Genomic DNA, 21,106 nt, shown 5'->3' on the forward strand with positions numbered 1-21,106 from the left:
ATTAGGAAGGTGGGTTTCAATTCCAGTGCCACCTTTACAACATTTATAATTTCATAATTTCACCAAGCAGACAACCTCACCAGCCACAGTTGTAAAAAAAAACAACAACCTGGTTTTCGTGTGTGAGTCCATAAATGAATATCGACAAATAACTCAAAATATATTTGTCAGTGATTGGAAGTTCAGAATGGTCACGGTAGTAGGCATGGATAGCATTATAACCAAGATCTGTCGCTATTGTACACGCATTGACAAGTATGTGCAGTGAGGCAGGGATACATCTATCTTGCCTGCTTTGGCTCCTCCCATGAACCTCACTAACCTGTAGCCAAGAACAAAATAAGGAAAACAGAACACAAATTTCTTTATTTTCTGTAATGGCTAAGTAAGGAATTTTGGGAGTTGAACTCCCAACTCTTAAAGTTGCCAAGACTGGAAAACTTTGGTCCAGATGAAGCCCAACTTTATATTTTGCTTGTGAAAGGAGAATAAAGGGTAAATGATTTACCATTGGTCTAGAGGCCATAAGTTAGTTCACTGCCCACATACATTACTGGACGAAAAGCTAAATTTCAATTAGAGGTTAATGAAAATTAAGTTGTGGGAATCTTTGATGCTCTCTGAGCTTGGTTGTTTTCCTGCAGATGTTTCATTACCCAACTAGGTAACATCATCAGTGCTAGAAGGGAATGGTGTTTGCTCTTTGTTTATATACAGGTGGCTTGAACATAAACATGTACTTAAACAGAGCAAACTTGATGAAAGACTGCAAAAATTGATTATTTTAAATAAGGTATTTACTTCCCTGTTGTAATAAATCCCTTTTTCTCTCACAACCAGTGATTATTTTGAAACTAGTTTTAACACTGGACTTTATGTCCTGTTGAATTCCAAAAGAAGAAATGACAATACAACAATGTACTCTATTGCTATAGTGTGAGGTACTTTTAAAGGAGAGGCTTGAGACCAGTGCTGTCCATAGCTTACTTCCCTGCCTTCTTTCTATTCTAATAGATTTTTCCATACCAGTTAGAAGAAAATTGCAACACTCACTTAGATTTCATATATCTGGGTAGACGTACGAATAAAACACATCTGGCGTCCCTGTCATATCCAATTTGATTGCATATAACATCTTAATCTGCCCCAAGTCCTAAAAACTTGGATTAGAAATCGTTTTCTTTGGGGAATTTGTCAAACCTTGTCATTTATTATGCTTGGAAAGCATTATAAAGTTATTTTTATATCAGCCCATTTTTTTGAAGTAGTGGTTAAACTGGAACGGGACTTCTGGCTTCCATCTGTCACCCATTATTGAAGGAAAGCAAATGGTGGCATTTCATTCAGAGCTTCTTCTTTTTTTAAAAAAAATCTTGTCTCTAAAATGTTTTTGTAGCTTTGCTCAAGGGCCCCTGAAAGATGCGCCCAATTTAATTTGTACTCCACATACTGCTTGGTACAGTGAACAGGCATCACTAGAGATGAGAGAAGCGGCTGCAACAGAGATACGCCGAGCGATCACAGGTACCCTAATGTGCTTTGCTCTGGGCGAGGTTCAGTGCCTCCCCAGAGGGCTTCCTTGCGCCTGGGCTGAATATAAATCTGCAAATGATTCTGATCCTGAAAACCTCCTGAGACAGAAAACATCCTTGCCTGAATATTTCTGCTGCATTCTTTTTGGGATTAGAAACTGGTCTGTTAGTTTCCAGGACAGTTGAGGGGTATAGGTGACATTTTAGCCCCGGGAGGGGTGGCTCTGGTTTTGTGTTTTGTTTTAAACCAGGATTTGGTAGCATGATAGATACCAAACCAGGTCCAAGACTAGGATAAGACTTGATCATCATGTCTATCAGTATAGTAAAGGTATTCTAGCAAGGATGTTAGCTCCACTTTCATGGAATGGAGACAATATTTCTGTGGCAGCTGGAAAGGATATCCCATTTTGATCAATCAGAGAGTTAATATTTTGTCAGCCATTTTTCACCACATATTAATTTGCCATTCGCCTATCAATTACTTGGCTAGTAAAATACATGATACAGCATCTCTTCCAACAGCTTCTTTTTCCAGCAAAGCCTGAGGGCAAGTAAAAACTATGTGCTCCAAAGGGGTTTATAAAACAGCAGCAGAGCAAGTGGATGTGGAGGATTTTAAATTCTAATCCTTTAAAACACTCAGTGTGATTCTTGGCAATTATATTAAACAAGCAAACACACCATGTTGCATACTGTTTCACCTTCAGGCAACTTCCACTAGTTTCCTTTTTTGTTTGAACACCATCCCAAATTGGAATTGGAGTCGGAAAGAATGTTCCCCCAGCCCCCAATTAAAGGATTGTGGAAAAACAGAACGTTTGGTATAGTGTGCTATAAAATAGCAGTAAGTCTCTTAAAATTCTAATTATTGTGATTCCAGGTCGCATCCCCGAAAGCCTACGGAATTGTGTGAACAAGGAATTCTTTGTCACAACTGCTCCTTGGTCAGTAATAGATCAGCAAGCAATTCATCCAGAGCTCAATGGTGCCACATACAGGTAAAATAAAAGAATTTCTTTCTTTCGTTCTTTCCTTTTCTTTATTTCTTTTCTTGGTAATTCTGTCTGTTCAACATAGGGGCTTGAAGAATGAGTTACTCAAAGTCTTAAGATTTCCGAGTGGGTGGTAGTATAATCCTTCAGCTTTGCCGTTTTGGAACTTGCATCCACAGAGGATGTGTATTATTGTAATCTAATCAAGAATGGTAGACAGTTCTGAGAAATTATTTTCATTAAAATCTTGTTCTGTGTCCAGATCATAAAGGCATTAAAGATACAACCTTGGTATTAAAGTGTCTGCCAGGTCCCCAAAGTTCAACAACCAAAGAAATGTTCTTTTGAAATCCAGGCCATCATGTGAGATCATGTTATAATGACTTGGGCTAGAAACTATTGTTCATCTCTGCTTTATATTTCATGAAAGGCTTTCTATGATTTGAATACCAATTTATTCAGTTATAACTGTTCCACTAGATCACTTAAATAACTTTGAACATGCAGAACTTAGAGGACCAAGTCTCTCACCCAAACGTTTATGGACATAAAAAACATTTATACTTACAAATAGCAACTAGTAGTATTTAACTCAAAAGTCTAGAAATTTCAACATTTTCTTCTCTTTGGGTGATTTTTAAAAAAAATTACATCCTTTACCATTTTAGAACTGCTTTATTACTTTAAAAACATAAAATATATTCGGTATAACTTGGCTTGCTTATACCTTCATCCACATTATAAATAACCCTGTATGGAACAGTATTCCAGTAGGGTAAAACTTGGGCCAGTGGGACTGAAGGATGAGGGCAACAGTAATCCCCCCCCCCAAAAGAAGACAATTCTTACATGATATATTCATCTTTATGAGCTACCATCCTCTCCACTAGATGTCTTGCTGGTTTGAGATAGGAACGTTCAGCTGAAGCAATGTATCAGTTTTCATTTATCAGAGACATCCACTACTAATCCACATATCTGTTGCTGTGAAATAGTCTTGAAATATAATCTGTAGGCAAAGTTTAGACTAACTAGAGAATAAGGAAGATTTCCATTGATCATCTGTAGTTTCTTATTCTTCACCGGAATTAATAGGAACAGGCCAGGGGAGTGGGAAGCATTTGACCCGGAGAAGACAGTCTGGAAAATACAATAGTACCCTTCAAGTGACAAAAAAGATGTGACACAGAAGACCAAGGTCTGTCCTTTATTATTTCACAAGGCACAATATGCAATAACAGATTGAAGTTATATTGTGCAGTTTCTAGTTAAATGTTAGCGGGCAAAAATTTCTAAGCCCAAGAACAGTTCGATATAATAGAATCTTAAAGAGGATTTGTTTAAGGAAAGATTAGACAGCTGTCCATCCTGGATGATTTAATTCAGATTCTTCCATGGAATGGCAGTTGGACTTGATGGCCAGAATAGCTTTTTACAACTTTATGATTCTGTTAAATTTCCTTCTTTCTCAAGTAAACAGAGAGCAGAACCTTTTGTTAGAGAAAATAAATTATGAAGTCTCAGCCTTTCAAAACTAGCTGTGTATATGATTTTATTTTTCAATTATCCTTATAGATCCAGGAACCTACATATATTTTAGACATAATAGAAACCACACAAAAGAATGTGTGTGTGTGTGTGCACAGGTGTATAATGTTTGAAAATGAGGATTTTTTTTCTAAGAGGTTTAATTCCAATGCAAGATGGATCCAAACTTAAATTACAGACCCCAGAAAGTATCCTCTGGTCCACTTTCAGTACAAAAAAAATTAAAATCTTTGGACATTCCAGAAAGATTTTTACAAGCCACTTAGTAATCTATATTTTGCAAACAAGAATTATGTAATACAGATAGGCTTCCCCTGTGAAGACTCGTTCAGCAAGCATTCTAAATTACATTGATGATGATGATGAACAAGGAGGATATATGTCCAATCCATGTAGCAATTGCAGCATCCTCATGGTCATACCATGATTTGGGTGCATGGCAAATGCCTTGCAGATAGGACAATTGCGATGTAGTTGTGGTTATGTGATTACCATGTGAAAGCTTTTCCGCTGGCTTCCCACAACCAAAGTCAATAGGGTAAGCTAGGAGCAAATTACAAGTCGGTGCCAATCCTGCTGCTTTTTTCCTCACTCCTGGCACCCACCCACACTCCATACGTACTCCTGAATCTACTCCATAGCACTTATCCATGTATCTGGTTTGTGCTCCATAGCACCTGCCCACCCATAGCTGTCACCCATCTGTTTGCCTTGAACTTCCACGTCTTCCCATGTCAGTCATGTGAGGTTGTTGAACGGTGCAGTATGATAGCACTGGGACTACCACTGCTAAAGTGGTCATACAGTCACGTGACATCACACTTGACCGACCACATCGCTTAGTGATGGAAACTGCAATCCCAATTGTCATTTTTACCAGAATCCCACATTGGCAATTTCTTGCCAGCTTCCCACAACCAAAGTCAATGGGGAAGCCAGCAGGAAGTTGTAAGTCCCAGGTGAGCAGGCAGGTAAATAGCTGCTAGGTTGGGGATGGGGCAAGGGAGTTCAAAGGGATGCAGAGAAGGTGTGGCAAGAGTTGGGAGGGTGCAAGGGGGTGCACAAGAGGTGCAAGTCATGGAGGCTGCACAAGGGTGTAGCATGGATTGAGGAGATGCAAGGGGGTGCACGAAAGATGCAGGTTTGAGAGAGTATGAGTGCATGAGAGGCATAGGTCAGAGTGAGTGCATGAGGTCATGACATAGGTTGGGCAGGGTGTGCGCAAGAGGTGAGTCAGGGAGAGGGTACAAAGAGTGCACAAGTGGCTGGTGTGACACAAGCACAGAGGCTGAGAGAAGGCACATGGGTAGGGAAGAGGTATCCTGCAACTTGCAACTTTCTCTGACAGCTCCCACATTGACTTTCTGGGAAAACCCTGGAGGAAGGTTGCAAATATAATTGCAAATCATGCAACTAATCATAAGCTCTGAGACTGCCTGAAACCCAAGGACCCAAGGTTGTAATCATCGTTCATTCAGAGCCTTTGAATGATCGCTGAATGGCTCTGAATGGTCAAGGATTGCCTGTAGATGTTTTGAAAAGGTTGGCAACCATTTTGATTATATTGTTATGATTGTTCAAGTCAATCTTGATTGAAGGTAACTGAATCTACAGGTTCATGCAGTTTTCTTGGCAACATTTTTCCGAAGCGGTTTGCCAGCACCATCTTTTAAGACGTTTTTCAATTTCTCTTGTCCCAGTTGAGAAGAGAGCAAGCTGGCTTTTTTGGCTAAGGAATACTAACTAGAACTTTACTTTTCCTATACAATTCCAGAGAGCCTTTAACCATGACACTAAACTGGCTTTCTTATTTTGATTATACTGGAAATAAATTTGGAGGAACATAATCCATTGATACTAGTTTTCTTTACAATTATTTGTAACTTTATGAACTTCTGTATAAATTCAATCTATTTTAAAATAGGCATTTTAGACCATTATTTTTCAATTAATTTCTAAAATAGAGTTAAACAAGCATTGTTACATTTATTTACTTATTTTATTAGGTTAATGTGTCGCCCATCTCATCTAGATAATTCAAAATTAAGCTGGATTCTCCCTTTATATTCTTTGAAGTGTTTCCTGAAAGAGAAGACTATCATCCGTTGCATAAAATGTCACTTTCCATTCTTCTGTTCTTTCTTCCAATAGAAAAATTTGGCCACTGTTTCTGTCCTGTTATCTTTTGAAAAGAGATGTAAAAAAACAAGAGGAATTTGTGTTCAGAGTGTTTCTCCAAATGTTGGGATATATATTCTGTCTATTTGCAGAGGCTTCTAAAATGACATGAATAAAGAAATAGGATAAAGCAGTTTTTGTAAGAGCTGTCTTGAAAGGATTGAAATAAGATGTTGTTACTGAACTTATTAGGAAAATATGTTTTCCTAATGGAATTCCTCTACCCCTTGGCCATTTCGCCATATTTTTTTTAATAGAACATGTTTGCATTCATTTTCTTCTAATTAAAATTCTATTTCTTTCTAGATATCCACCAGGAATGATGAGTGTTACTCCAGGTGGAATTCCAGCAGCTATGGAAGGTATCATCCCAGGAGGGATTCCAGTTACTCATAATCTTCCAACCGTGGCACACCCTTCTCAAGCTCCGTCTCCTAACCAGCCCTCAAAACATGGAGACAACAGGGAACATCCAAATGAGCAATAGCAGACAATTTAAAGCACTCCAATTTGGGACCAAGAGACGTTGGAAAAGAAAATGACAAACTGAAAAGAATTTGATACAAAATTTGTAAGATTCATTTTGGACAGATGCATCATGATGTTCCAGTGTTAACGACGACAACCACAAAAATTAAAAGATAGGAGTCAAGACTTAAAGGAGGGAGGGGGAAACAGAAGAAGTCATCTGCTTACTGAAGCACTGAAAACTAGGATTTGATAACATTACTGATCAGCTTCTGTTATTGTGTATTTAAGTTCCTTCATCTTTACATCAATCACAAGAATAATATATGTACTATGTCCCTTTTGGGAAAAAACACCTGATTGAAGTATCTATTACTTAGAGCATATCTAACAGCCCTAACAAAGCTTACATGATAATAGAGAGGATGCCATCCTATGACTTCAGCCCTTTCCTTACTCAATCACCTGGCTTCTCTTTCTATGCCTTGAGGAAAGATGACATACGGGAGACAGTTTTGCTTGTTGCAGTTTTCTGTAGCGACTAATATACTGGAGGGATGCTACTCAAGTTTAATTACAGTGATATAGTTTGGAGAAAGGAAAAGGCCTACGTTAACTTACTGCCTTTTTCGCAGAAATTGATGCTTCTCCTACAAGATACACTTAATAAAGTAGCTGTAAGTTCAATAACATGTTGATGATGCAAAAAAGTGTTAAGTCTCACATTTATATTCAAATATATTTTTCTCAGTTTTAAATCCACAGCTATTTTATTGAGTGGAAAAGTCTTGAGCTGGAAAAGATTCAAGAATGTTGCATTTCCTTATGTCTCAGGAAAAAAAAACACTTTTTATGGTAACTTGTCAGACTGTATGAACAAAACCCACTTTTTTAGACATTGAAGTCTTCTTTTCTCCATGTGGTATTTTATACAAGAACACTTCAAAATATGTTATTAGATGTGACTGATTTTAACAAATCCTATTAGATTTGTATCAACTAGTTACATGTTATATTCATAGTCTTTTGTGAAACATCACCTTTTTGTTGAAAAAGATGGCTTATTCTGAGCCTTTGTATGGGTTCATTCTGTTTCTGTGATAAAAGTTTTAAAAGCTGTCCCAAACAAAACAAAACCAGAACCAATGGCTACCAGAAATGTTTTGTTTTAGTGTATTACCGTTACTGTATTTGTTTATTGTAAAGGTGGACATATAGCGTTCAGTGCAGTTTTCAATAAAAAGTGACAATTTCTAGAATTCCAGTTGGACCAGGCCCTCAATGTTCTTGAATCAATTCTAATTGAGAACATTACAGAATCCAAAGGAGATGATTAAACTTTCATCCTTCATAAGACTATTGAACATCTAGGACAGGGCTGTCAAACTCCTGGCCTGCAGGCGCTGGCCACACCCATGTCTGGTTTAGTGAAGGGGAAAAATGTCCCAATATGTCACGTGACACCGCCATGAGTTTGACACCCCTGATCTAGGATAAAACTGGATGGCGACTTTGAACTTCTCAAACGTGTCTTACCCCAGAAGTCAGTATACCTAGAATCTGAGAATCCATTAACATTTGGCCAAGAGTTGACAAAGAGGATAGCGACAGCACTTAAGACGTACATACCACTTCACAGTGTTTTACAGCTTTACCTCTCTAAGCGATTGACAAAGTCAGCATATTGCCACCAACAATCTGGGTCCTCGAAAGGATGGAAGGCTGAGTCAACCTTGAGCTTGGTGAGATTAGAACTCCTGAAGTGAGTAGGGAGTACTGAATTCTAACCATTGCACCACCACGCCTCTGATGATTCTGATCAAACATCATTTGGAACTCCCAGGACAACATGGAGAAAGTATTCCTTCTGTGTAGTTTTTTCCTCATCATAGCAGAATATATTGTATAGTGGGGGAATATAATGTGTCTGAATAAAAAGATTGTTCTTGTCCTACATGCAATTTTAGAAGCTCTTACTGTTAAGCTTTATGGAATTACAGAGGTATGACATTTTATACTGGTCAGCATCAATCTGCTTTCATGCCAAGTGTCCCACAATAATCTTGCGGATAATTAACAGCTAGTTTACAGCCACTCTTATGCTGCTATCAGCATGAGAAGAAAACTTGTATTTCATATGAACCACAACTCGCTAAAGGACCATCCTGAAGAACTGTAGTAATGATTGCAATGACTAAAATACTTTGCGTATGTTAAAACTTTTACAATACTAGTCAATATTTTTCTAGAAACCTATACTGTGCTATGTGTGAGAGGAGAAAAGATAAGCTTGCCACCAGCTCACACACTGCCCTTTTCTTTCCACAGCAATAGCTTTGGTCTGCGGCAACATACAAAAGAAAAAGAGAATTGGTCGAGGCAGGAGTCAGTATAAATTCAAAAATCACAAAGCTAAACTTACAATCCAGGGTCACAGGACTTCAATCATGAAAATATACAAACATTTGGCCATTAAGATAATCTGATACTAAAATTAGCTTGTCAGTGAACTTTTAATGTGATTTGAGTAGGCTTAAAGGAAAGGGGAGACACACAAACTATGGAAGCAAAAATCGAAAACAAATTATTGGTACAAAACTTATATTTTGTTTTGAATTGATGGAAAAGCACATTACCAGCTTGAACATATTCAAGGGAGTCAACTTCATAAATGTGATCTAACACTGCAAATATGTGCAACTTACCATAGACACCAGAATAGAAGCAACCAGGAGAAGAAACATTGATGAATTACAGAGAACAATTTAGGAAGTCACACAAATGAAGGTGAAGTAACAAAATGTTTACACTGGCATTAGTGAATTTTTAGAAGCTGCTATTTTTGGAACTTAGTTCTTAAACCAGGAATTAGCATTCCAAATTAGCGTTCATGAAAAATAATGCTTGAAAAAGTCATATTTGTTGTGGGATATTCTACCATTAGTAAATGTGCTGCATGGAGACAATTTTGTATTACTTCCAGTTACTAATTTGAAGAAAAAATTCCCCAATTAAAATCAGATATTTAGAGGAGACTTTGTGCTGAAATTTGTATACCAGTTGCCATTGTAAAAGTTATCTTACTAGGCTAAATCTAAGTTAAATGATATAGAAGAGGCATGCCATTAAAAGAATTTATAAAATACTGGTGTAATTAAGAAAGCATAATCCACTAAAATAGAACACAGCTTTGAAAAAAAATAATTACCATACAAAATGGTGGAGAGGGCAAATCATTTTGATCTTAACCATAGAAGTGGTGAGGGGTTTTTTCCCCAGGAGAACAGCAGGCTTTGAAGTAAGATATAGAACAAAATATCTGAACGGGATAAACAATTTAGGTATTTAAAGGTTTTTAAAAATTGCAATTCCAAAACTAGGACAGCCAAATAGAGCTTTTAATTTGGAGCACTGAGGGAGTCTTTAAAACTTAAAAAGAAAATCAAACTGAAATCAGACTTCTAGTTTTAAAGCAGGGATATCATGTCAGAATACCTCCAAGTTTGTTTTTTAAAATGTAATCCTTCCCAAAAATTTTACAGCAGATGAGAGGCCTGCGTACTACTGCAATTAGTGTTCAAGACACAGCTATAATTAATAACTGCTGCTATACTGCAAGAGCAACTGGAATTACAATCTATAAAACCACTGACTTCCACTAAGCCTCATAAGGATGTACTGTGACTATATAATAATAAATATGCATATTGCTGCTTGTATAGCTGTATAACATGAAAATAAAATGTATATTGCTGATTGTTTTATCCCTACCAGCAGCCAAATGCCTTTATTCAAGAAAATGCCTAGAGCCATTTATTAGCTAAATACAGCTAAACGTTTTCTCCTCCTAATACGGTAATAGGGCAAAAAAAAATTATATTCAAGAAGGCCATATTCAAAAAATTAAAATAAAATTTATATTCAAGGCCATATCTCATTGCTTGAAATCCTGAGAATTGAGAAGTAACTCAGATTTGGAGCACAACTTGCAACATTTCCATTTTCTTCATTCTACTTAAACATATTCATCTAATTTATTCCATTAGTTCAGGGATGCAGGAATTTTAGAGAAAATAATGTAGAGCAGGCCAGGGGACAATGGTATTAAATTATACCCCTTAACTGTATTTAGAAAAACTTAAAAATGGGAATATATCAAAGCACAGCCTGTTGTAGGAAAAGAAATCCAATGATTCTACTGCTCCGTAAATTTATCACAAGTCAAATGTGATTTTCTTTGTGTAAAACATTAATAAGTTTCTATAAGAGTGAAAAAATGTATTGATATGTTTCAACACAGTACCTTGATAAAATGTCATTGTTTATTTGTCAGTAGAATTATTTTGAGAAATTTTTGTTTAACTTTCACTTGCTTGAAATGTACCATTTTAAAAAGCAATTAATTCAAAATGGCTCCTATGTTTTTACATCCATTTAAAAAAGGTACAGTTTCTGCTCAGATTCTTAAACCAAGGATTCCATCTTATAACAGGTTCCATGTCATCATTTCCACCATCATTGGTCTTTAAAAAGTGCTTATCAGGATCTACATTTTGCATACAAAACTATTCAACCTTTAGTGTTCTTACAGTGAGGTTTTGGGTAGGGCTAGATCCATTCAATACAGCATAGCTAAGGTAATCAAGTATAATAAAAGTTTTTTTTTTTTTTTTACTGGAGAATATATTCTGAACTGACAGTTTCAGGAAGCTTACAAGTTCAGATGTGGCCACAATCAGTCAACATGCACAAAATTCTGAAGGTTACATTTTAAGGAAAAATAGTACACAGGATTTCCCAACAAACGTTAGAATAAAGGCTTTTAAGGAAAACAGTCAAAGTGCTTTCTCACTCAATTTTAATGACCAAGGAATGCTCCTCAGTGGAGGCAATTTTAACTTGCATGGGGAAAGGTTTTGTAAAATATTAATTTCTATAGTACAACTCACAGCAAGACCGGGTTTGGACAAAATGCAGTTCAGTTTTACAAACTCCACACAACTGTTTAGCATAAAGTTCCCTGGAACAGCATTTTTTTTACTATTTTAAGTAGCCTGAAAGGGCGGGAAAAACTATTCCAAAGTTGTGATAAAAAGTAGTAATGGATACTAGAGAAGTCTTTACAGAAATAGTTCACTTAGTCAAGATTTATCATCCCTTCCATATGTTTTCCCTTTAAAATTTCATTTTTATTATACTGTAATGGGCACAATATTAAATTTAACAGAACAATACATTTTTAACACATATGAGTTACTCTGGTTATATGGCATCAACAAAAAAAACAAAGGAAAAAAAGCCACATGATCTGATGATCTGATCTGGGCATTTGCAAGATTTCATATAAAATGTTATTTCAAGGAAATATGTCAGAATGCTTAAAAAGAGATGCAAAATAATCAAATTTTACTGTAAGTCTCAAAAGGAACAGATATTAATCAACAATGTGCTTTTAAGTGCCCTTATTTAAAAGAATTTCCTTCAATAATTGTAAGATGCTGGTTACACTTTTTTCCTATTACTCAACCTTCTTGCACAACCACATGTGGTATAATTAAGGGCAGATGTACAACCGGAAAAACGTTTTCTGTCTTGGTAATAAAATTAGGGCTTTGCTTTCTTTTTCTTGTTTACAAATGAGTCCAACCAACATACTTCCTTCTTGCATGAGATTAGTCTCTGAATTCTTCCCATGCCCACTCAAAATCCTACGCAGGATGTTCCCTGCTACAATTGGGGCACCGTGCAACAATTTGCTAGACTGCTCCAAGAGCTGGGGTTGTCACCATACACTATATGCAGCTGGTATCCCTTTTTTTTTTCATTCATCATCATCGTCTTCATCTTCCTCTCCATCTGAAAGGGATGTACAGGGGCGGATTTGTCTATAGCGGTCCAGCCATTTCTCTACCATCTGCGTTACCAGGGGATGGTTACGCCGGCGAGAGCTTTTCTGCATAGCAACCAGGACTCCACCTTCTGTCACGCAACAGTCCAGCCATTCCCTAAGCAGCTTCTCTTGCTGTTCCTCATTACCAATCTTTGGAGAAAAAAATACAGACAACATGATCAGTTCAGAATACTGCCAAATAAAAGAGACAAGTGTTGTATAACACTTGCTGTGGCTGATTCAAAAATCTACTAGCCAATTCCTAACTGTAGAATTAATTATGTACCATCAAGTTGTTTTCAACTTCTAGTAGCCACATAAATAGATTTCCTCCATGACGATCTATTGCCTAATCCCCACTTTAAAAAAAAAATTCTGTAAACTAAAGTTGAAGAAATCTAACAGTTCTGTTTCACAGACCTAGTTATAAAAGTGTATTTATCTGTGATCATGAACCTGATATGCATCAAATAAAAATCCATATTTTTAATTGCTACTTTAATGTTTCCTTCCTAATACAACAATATGGTTAAATGTTATTAGAAAGTTGGCTTATCATTTGCAGACACTATCATTCCATATTTCTAGTTATGATTCACTAAGAGGGACCTGAACTATCTGGTTGTTGCTTTTTCCTCAAAGCTTTAATTATAGCTGCTTTTTAAAAACATTTCTTAATCATAAAGTCCTCAGCATAAAGTAGAGTTTGGTGGTCAATATATCTCTTGCATGTTAGCTATAACTATGCATATTCCTTGGGCTTTTATTTTTCTCATCTAATACTTGAGGAACATCTCTGATGTAACCATAATTATGAAGCATTTCTTACCTCTTGAGCAGACAGGAAGTGAATGTGCAGCAGCTTCCTTTCACTGTCAACCAACGGTAAAAAAGTAATCGTGACATCATCATCAGTGTTCAAGTTAGCACCAGCACCTCGATTGCCATAGCCATCATTCTCCATGGCAACCAAAGCAGAGAAATGGCCCCTTGTGTAGCCCAGAGCAATAGGGCTCTTCCAACAAAAGCTCTGTTCCCATAACAAAGGCAAATATACACCTATGAAAAAAGGAAGGTTCAAAGGTAAATAAAATGAACTTGAGGTATTGTTTTTGGTGAAGATTTTTATCTAAAGCATGACAATGAACATAATCCTTTAAGATACCTTTCAGTAGAAAGTTGAATCTTTATCAATTAAGGGATGTAAAAAGTTGCAAATATATTCTAATAATTGAGTCTACAGGTAGTCTTCCATTTATGACCGATTAATATCCATTTGACAAACTTTCCCAGTTATGATCCATTTTCAGAGTCACAAATGTCACACACATCCATATCACATAATCACCTTTTGGGCACGTGGCAACTGATCCACCTTAACGGCCATTTGCAGTACTCTGCAGTCATGTGACCAAGATTTGTGACTTTTGGGGGAGGGACAGTTTCCAGGGTTAACTAAAATGGATTTCCTTAACAACCATCATAAAACCCTATTATAACTTTAAATCCAGTCACATGATGCTTTGAATTAGAACCCTAATTCTGGGCTAAATTTCAGTCATAAGTCAAGAAATACCTGTACTATAAATACTATATCATGCAACCCCCAAAACAGTTATAGCTAGCTCCAAAGGAATTCCCATGGCAACTGAAGTTTTACCCTTTTAAGGTATTAACATGTTACATTTAACATATAGAATAATCTCTATTTTAATTATTCAGTGACAACCTGGTTTCCACAGCTTTTAATACACATGATGGAATCTCCCTTCCAACACTCTCATTTGAGGAACTTCAAAGATATGCAGAATTTTAACCAAACAACTGGAGTACTACAAGTACAGTGCTGTTTAAAAGTTTTGAGTTTTTAGCATTTCTGCATAAATACCATCTAAAATATGATATCTTCTCCAGACAAGTCCTAAAACTAGATAAAGAGAACTCAATTAAAATTCCATGTTTCTGTATAGCCTCTCCATCATTTCACAGAGGCTCAGAATACATCCAAGAGCAGAGACAGTAGCAACATACCAAAGTATTTCATCAAAACAAAACAATTCTATTGTTATAACTGCAGCTTCCCTAGCAGCGCCCTGTTATGTGTCCTCACTTTCCCAGAAATCTAAAAAGATATTTGAGCTTGTCTTGGGACTTTCCATGTCTTCTCAATTTAAATTCATAAAATGAAAGAGGAGCCTAAAGAGCTGTCATATTAGCATAAAGTGATGTTCATCAGACCAGAGATCATTTTTTGCTGAATCAGATGCCAATGGTTATGGGAACACAAGCTTTGGCTACTGTCTCCTATTTCAATCTGTGATCCTGGAGGCAGCATGTAACTATCAAGATTAGCAGCAACTGACTGTTTTAAATTTATCTAAGTCCCATTGTTGTCCCTTCCTTGCACTTATTGGTTTACGTGCTGGTAACAAGATGTTAAAGAAAGGGGCTATAATTTACGTTCTTCAACCAGCAAAGTGTATAATTCTCAGGCAATGGTTGTAAAGTATGATGACACAAACGAAGTCTTTGTATCATCTTGAATTGAGTAATTTAAGTGAAATTATGAAAGAAAGGTAAGTGCAAATAAAATGTGACATAAGTGTTGCCAAGAATTCAGAGACTATTTTCAATATTCAACAGACACACATTTTTTTTATTATTCAGTGGGTTTTAATTTTAAGATGCATATAACCATAGGCAATTAATTTGTACAAGACCTGTTTCAATTCTTGATTTCAGTTAATTCTCTTTATCTCAGCTCTGAAAAACTCTTACACACTCCAGTCCTTTTTTTAAAATGGGTTGTTTCTGGCTAGATATATGCATTTATATTATGTAGTCATTTTGTGTGAATACCAAGACATCCAGGGAGTTCTTTTTTAATGTCCACTCATTCAGTGACCATTCCAAGTTACAACCACACTGAAAGTGAGGTACTTTTGATGGGTTCTTGCAGTTGCAGTCATTGTAGTGTCCCCGTGGTCATGTGATCACAATCTGGATACTCGGCAACACTGCAGTGTCCTGCAGTCACATAATCACCATTTCCATCCTTCATCTCTGGCTTCTGACAAAGTCTGTGGGGAAGCTGGAAGGAGGTCGCAAATGGCCATCACACGATTGTGAAACACAGCAACCATACGGGATTTGCCTAACAAGAGCAACTAAAACGGTCAGAACTGCAACTGTGGTCACGTCATGTTGTGCCTTACAAACATATTGCTTAGTAATGGAATTCCTAATCCCAATTATCGTCGGTAAGTGAAGACTACTTGTACTTTCAACATTTTAAATGATTTCAAAAGAATGATTGTCTCATCTTTAAGACTATTATATTCAACTTCATAGCAAAGCTTTTCACAAATTAATGAACCCATACTTGTAATTCTTTCTTTAAAAGTTCTACTTATTATAGATCTAAAATTCCTAATTATTGAAAGTAATTCTTACATTGTGCTTTTCCTATAAAAAGAATTTAAGATGTTTAAAATCTTAAATCTAAACATGATATATAGAATTTTCTTTACACTATATCTTCAGATTACTACATTATTAAAAAAAAGAATGTGTGAAACTTCCCTTAGGGATTTGTATTTTATGTCACAAATTCCTTTAAGTTACCAATCACAATAATCACAAAAGACAATTTATAGGTGGTAGTATTCTAAAGATAAACTGTAAGGCTACAATGAGGTTTCTGATATTAAGTATCATGCTTTCTACATATCATTATGAGAAGCATATACAAATCCCGTGAAAATTCTTGAACTCAGAAATTACTTATATTTCTGTTAACTTCAAAATACTCTAAAGTGTTTCTAAATGCTTCTATTGCATTGAATCATTGTAACCTGCCAACATATTTTAATAGCAATTTTGTTAAAAATTACATTACAGCAATGAACACTAATACAGATTAGAAAAAGGAAAAGTGTGTGTGGGGGGGAAGAATATAGTTAAGAAAAAGAAAAATTCAAGAAAACTAATAAAAATACTAGAATTTTAAACATGAGAAATAGAAATTACATTTACTGCTTTAATTTTCTTTAAATTACAGATTTTCCCAATATCTTTTAAATTAAAATCTTGTTTGTGTTATAAATCATACTTACCTTGAAAACGAGTATATCCTAAAGTTTCTCCTCGGAAACTCTTATAATATTTAACTCCATAAACTATAATTGGTCTTCTAAGAATATGTGCAAGTACAAAAATGTGTGTCTGTTCCAAACTTGCGCCAGGCTGTTTCAAAAACAACATTTTAAAATGAAATTGTTATTATGTGAGATAAAACAATAACATTGACTTTTGATTTCAGTACAATATAATACCACTTACCACAATTTAATTGAATCCAACAGACAAAAATAGAGACCCAAGTTATCTCTGAAATAACAAAGTCTGTTTCATTAAGGTTTATTGAGGTTTCTGGGTAAGCTCTTTGAAAATGGGGAATGGAGCAGGTGAAAAGATTGGTGGCAGCAGTAGGCCAATGGGATCTGCCCCATTGAGACAGTGGTGGCACTGAGAAGATTGGAGGCTCCTCCTCCCATGTACAGTGGATAAGGCAATTGAGACAGGGATTTCTGGAAGTCCCCTGTTGTTTCTGCTCACTTGCAACCAGAGATCTATTCCTCCTGGCTATGCCCATAACAAGTGAAAGAGCAGTGGACAAGATGGAGGCTATAACATGGAATCTTGCCATCTGTAATCAACCAGAAGGCCCTATAAATATTTTTACACAAATGCAAAATGGTAGATAGGTATTTTACAGATGTGCAAAATAATTTCAGATTTAACATTTAACAGTAATTTCAGGACATCTTTCCTGATGAATGGTCTATTAAATTAAGGTATTATTGTAACTGAAATGTTTCTAAGAAATCAATTTTTTAAATGCTGATTACCAAAATATTTTAACTGTATTCTTAAAGCATAAATATAATCTGGTAAATCATTTAATGAGGCATACATTACATGAGAAAAACAGGGCATAATGAAGATATTGGTTTGTCTTAGTTATGTTATCTAGTTTTAATTACTTATATGCTTCCTATAAGGCTTCCAATTATAGTAGCCTAGTGAAGACAGGCATAGTTACAAAAGAAAAGGGGATAAGGAAACATATGCAAAAGGATATCAGTTTTTTTCTTAAGTCAAAATTACATGCAAAATTACTGCATATTACCTGATACAGTGACTAGAGAAGCAATTTTAATGTTATGGTGAAATTTGATTTAGCACGCTTTAAAACCTTAAAGTATTATACTGACAGATATTACAGTGAAGCAATGTAAATTCTTATCATGAAACATTTATTCATGTTACATTTTGTAGGCTTACTCTCAGTGTACAAACCTATATTTAATTACAGTTAAGCATATGGTGCTCAGTGTTAGCTTCCAAGTTGTGTACATTATTATTTAAAAAATGGAAAATTTTGTTGTCAGTCTAAATATTCCGGCTTTTGGAGAATGTATTCTAGTCATAGTAATAATTGTTACATCATCATTAATGCCTGGATACAGACAAACTGTAAATATTACAAGGTGCCCTACTTCATCCAAGTCATCAGTGACAAATCAAACCATCCATTAAGCTAAAGCCTGTGTCATTCCATCTCTCCATACATAAAAGTAGTCCTTGATCTATGATCATATGTTCAGTGACTATTCAAAGTTATGACAGCGATAAATGAATGGTGGTTACATGTCCTTGGAGTTGCAGCCATCCTAGCACTTCTGCCATCACATGGTTGTGACAAGTCCAATGGCAACTGGTTTGCACTTATGACCAGTTGCAGCCCCTATGATCACAAGATCATCATATGCAACCTTCCCTGCTGGGTTCCTCAAAAAGCTAGTAAGGAAGGGCCAGAAAGGTCATATGTCACTGGGATAAGACTTCTAAGGTGACGGAATGTGTCTATGAAAGGGGAGGTGATGTGAAGGAGAAGTGGCAATTTCCCAGGAAGGAAGGAGCACATTCCATGAGGGTTAGGGGGAGTTGAGACAATACAGTTGGAGATGAATCAGAGAAAGAGTAAGAGGTTTAGGATAGCCACTCTTTAGAATCTCCCAGGATAAAACCCTTGGGGTTAGAGAAGTAAAGATTTAGTTTGGCAACATTCTGTCTCTATGGTATGAGCAAATAAAGATCTGAGCTTTGGCTGGATTGTTCTAATCTATGGCATTCTTGGATTGGGCCTGTCATTCATCTTGCCACACATACTGATACAGGCCTCAATGTAACTTTCATTCACCCTTTAAAGAGAAGATATCTTTTGTTTTTGAAAACAGGAAACTAAGGAACTTCCATTTCAACCAACAATAAGCACATTTATGTATGAAACAACTAAATAACTACATTCATCTGAACAGAAGAGTTAGAAAGCACTTATATAATCACCATTCACAGTACTAATAGAAACGCAACACTCTCTAGCTTTTTAAACCAGCTTGAAATACTGCACTCAAACCCTAATAAAACAACCAACAAGAATTGTGTTGCTTAACCAAGTGTCCTAAGCGCAGAAAAACAGGCAACATGTCAGCTGAAATGATTCCGATAATGTTTTGACACTACTATAAAATAAATATTACAACTTACATTATACAATTTAGAGCCATAGAACCAGAGCAGAAACTCAAAATGCTGGGAGAGTACAGGGAGTATGCATGCCTTTTAGACAACCAAGAATGTTACATATGCACACATAAAGCTACAGTCATATTGATCTAAGGGAATGCAATGTTCTTTCCCCCCTCCCCCAAAAAATATTGGGAGGGGAGGAAAAATACAATAGCAGAAACATGTTGAAAGCAGTTTTAATAGGCAGGAGATATAAATAATGAAAGCATGAAATATGATGGCAGCAGATGGAGAATGGCTGCCTCTTCAGAGGGATATATTGACAAGCATACTAGTCCTGCCTTCCCTGATGCCTTCCACACGCAGTGAGTGAGGGTCCCTACAATGGAGAGCCTCTTCTACCCATGGAGATTCTCTACATGAAGATTCAGAAAAACCTTTCATCTTCAGAGAGTCTCCAGGGCCAGAAGGCTCTCCACTGCAGACCCTTATCCTCTACACATGGAAGGGAATGGAAGGGAGTGAGAAGAGAATGAGGTAGCATGCTGATTGAACAGGACTAGAAATGTTAAAAATACTCACCTGGGAATAAGAGCCAATGAACTAAATGGGATTTTCTACAGAGTAAGCATGCATAGATTTCCATGTGCTTGCAGCCCAGCACAAAGACCTCTATCAACCTGTTTCCTTGTGGCAAACAGAAGGGAAAAAAAACACAACTCAATACCCCAAGGATCTCTTCTCCAGTTTGTATCTTAGTTACATGGAGTAAGCTGGGCTAAACAGACCCATCTCCAGCATAGTAAGAGACTACGCACATATATCTGGAGGTAAGAGCAACTAAACATGATTGGTCTTGCAACAAAGTATGTGTGCCCACACTGAGCTAACATTTTTGCAGTCTCTTTTATTGATGTGGGTATGACCATGGGGAGAGGTATCATCAGTACAGGTAGTCCCTGACTTACAACCGTTTGTTTAGTGACCATTCAAAATTACAACAGCATTGAAAAAAGTGACCTATGACCATTTTTCACACTTACAACCGTTGCAGCATCCTCATGGTCACATGATTTACATTTGGATGCTTGGCAACTGGTTCATATTTATGATGTCTCCCGTGTCCCAGGGTCACGTGATCACCTTTTGCAACCTTCTGAAAGCCAAGTCGATGGGGAAGCCAGATTCACTGAGCAACCATGTTACTAATTGAACAACTGCAGTGATTCACTTAACAAGTGTGGCAAGAAAAGTTGTAAAATGGGCATTGGTATATTTACCTGAGAACGCCCTTTCAATACATGCTGTGAGAGAGTCCAGGAATGGGTAAGAGTCCTCCCTCTGATGTCACTGAATTGAGTCTGCCACAGTTTAAACGCCAGCTGTGCTTCTGGCCCCCCAGCTTTTTCGGCGAAGAAACTTGACAGACCTAGCATGTCTCTGGAAAATAAAACAGTGAGAAAAACCCTCCCCATCCAAGACCAGACGAATACAGGGACTCTCTTGCACCGTGTATACAAAGGGCGTAATGCCCATTCTCCTCCACGCTGCTACAAGAGTCCAGGAATGGGACATACCAAAGCCTGCATGTCCAAGGGAGGGTCATCGTCTGGTCCGCTCAGTTCGACACTGGAAGAACCTTCTGAAGCACCCTTCTGCCAAATGCCGCTTCTGCAGAGGCAAAGGACTCCAGACAACAGTGCCGGACAAATGGGGAAGGTGATGCCCAGGTAGCCGCCCTGCATATCTCCTCAACGGAAACCTGGGAAGCCTGGGCTGCTGAGGTTGCTGCATTCCTAGTAGAGTGGGCTGTGAGCTTCTTGGGAACTGGGAGAGATAAGGTCTCGTAGGCAGTGGAAATACAAACCCTGATCCATCTACCCATCATGGATGGGGAAGCC

The 21,106-nt window shown here is 36.9% G+C and overlaps 2 protein-coding genes across 12 annotated transcripts in view; one reads left to right on the forward strand and one right to left on the reverse strand.

Moving 5' to 3' along the window:
• CTBP2 (C-terminal binding protein 2) overlaps positions 1-8,677 on the forward strand; it is a 239,604-nt gene extending 230,927 nt beyond the window's left edge. For 8 of the 9 annotated variants that reach the window (XM_087932551.1, XM_087932552.1, XM_087932557.1 and 5 more), the window contains 3 exons: positions 1,397-1,524; positions 2,416-2,533; positions 6,560-8,677. In XM_087932551.1, coding sequence (XP_087788677.1) covers positions 1,397-1,524; positions 2,416-2,533; positions 6,560-6,740 — 427 coding nt within the window. In that variant the 3' untranslated portion in view covers positions 6,741-8,677. The remainder of the gene's footprint in view (positions 1-1,396; positions 1,525-2,415; positions 2,534-6,559) is intronic. The other variant, XM_087932550.1, reaches the window with a different exon arrangement.
• A 538-nt stretch (positions 8,678-9,215) lies between these two features.
• Positions 9,216-21,106, reverse strand: part of ZRANB1 (zinc finger RANBP2-type containing 1) — a 55,302-nt gene continuing 43,411 nt past the window's right edge. For all 3 annotated transcript variants that reach the window (XM_026704946.2, XM_026704943.2, XM_026704945.2), the window contains 3 exons: positions 16,727-16,856; positions 13,441-13,670; positions 9,216-12,761 (listed from right to left, as the gene is read on the reverse strand). In XM_026704946.2, coding sequence (XP_026560731.1) covers positions 12,543-12,761; positions 13,441-13,670; positions 16,727-16,856 — 579 coding nt within the window. In that variant the 3' untranslated portion in view covers positions 9,216-12,542. The remainder of the gene's footprint in view (positions 12,762-13,440; positions 13,671-16,726; positions 16,857-21,106) is intronic.

The sequence above is a fragment of the Pseudonaja textilis genome, chromosome 4, assembly GCF_049901715.1.
Source record: "Pseudonaja textilis isolate UNSWEBS1 chromosome 4, rPseTex1.2, whole genome shotgun sequence".
Lineage (NCBI taxonomy): Eukaryota > Metazoa > Chordata > Lepidosauria > Squamata > Elapidae > Pseudonaja > Pseudonaja textilis.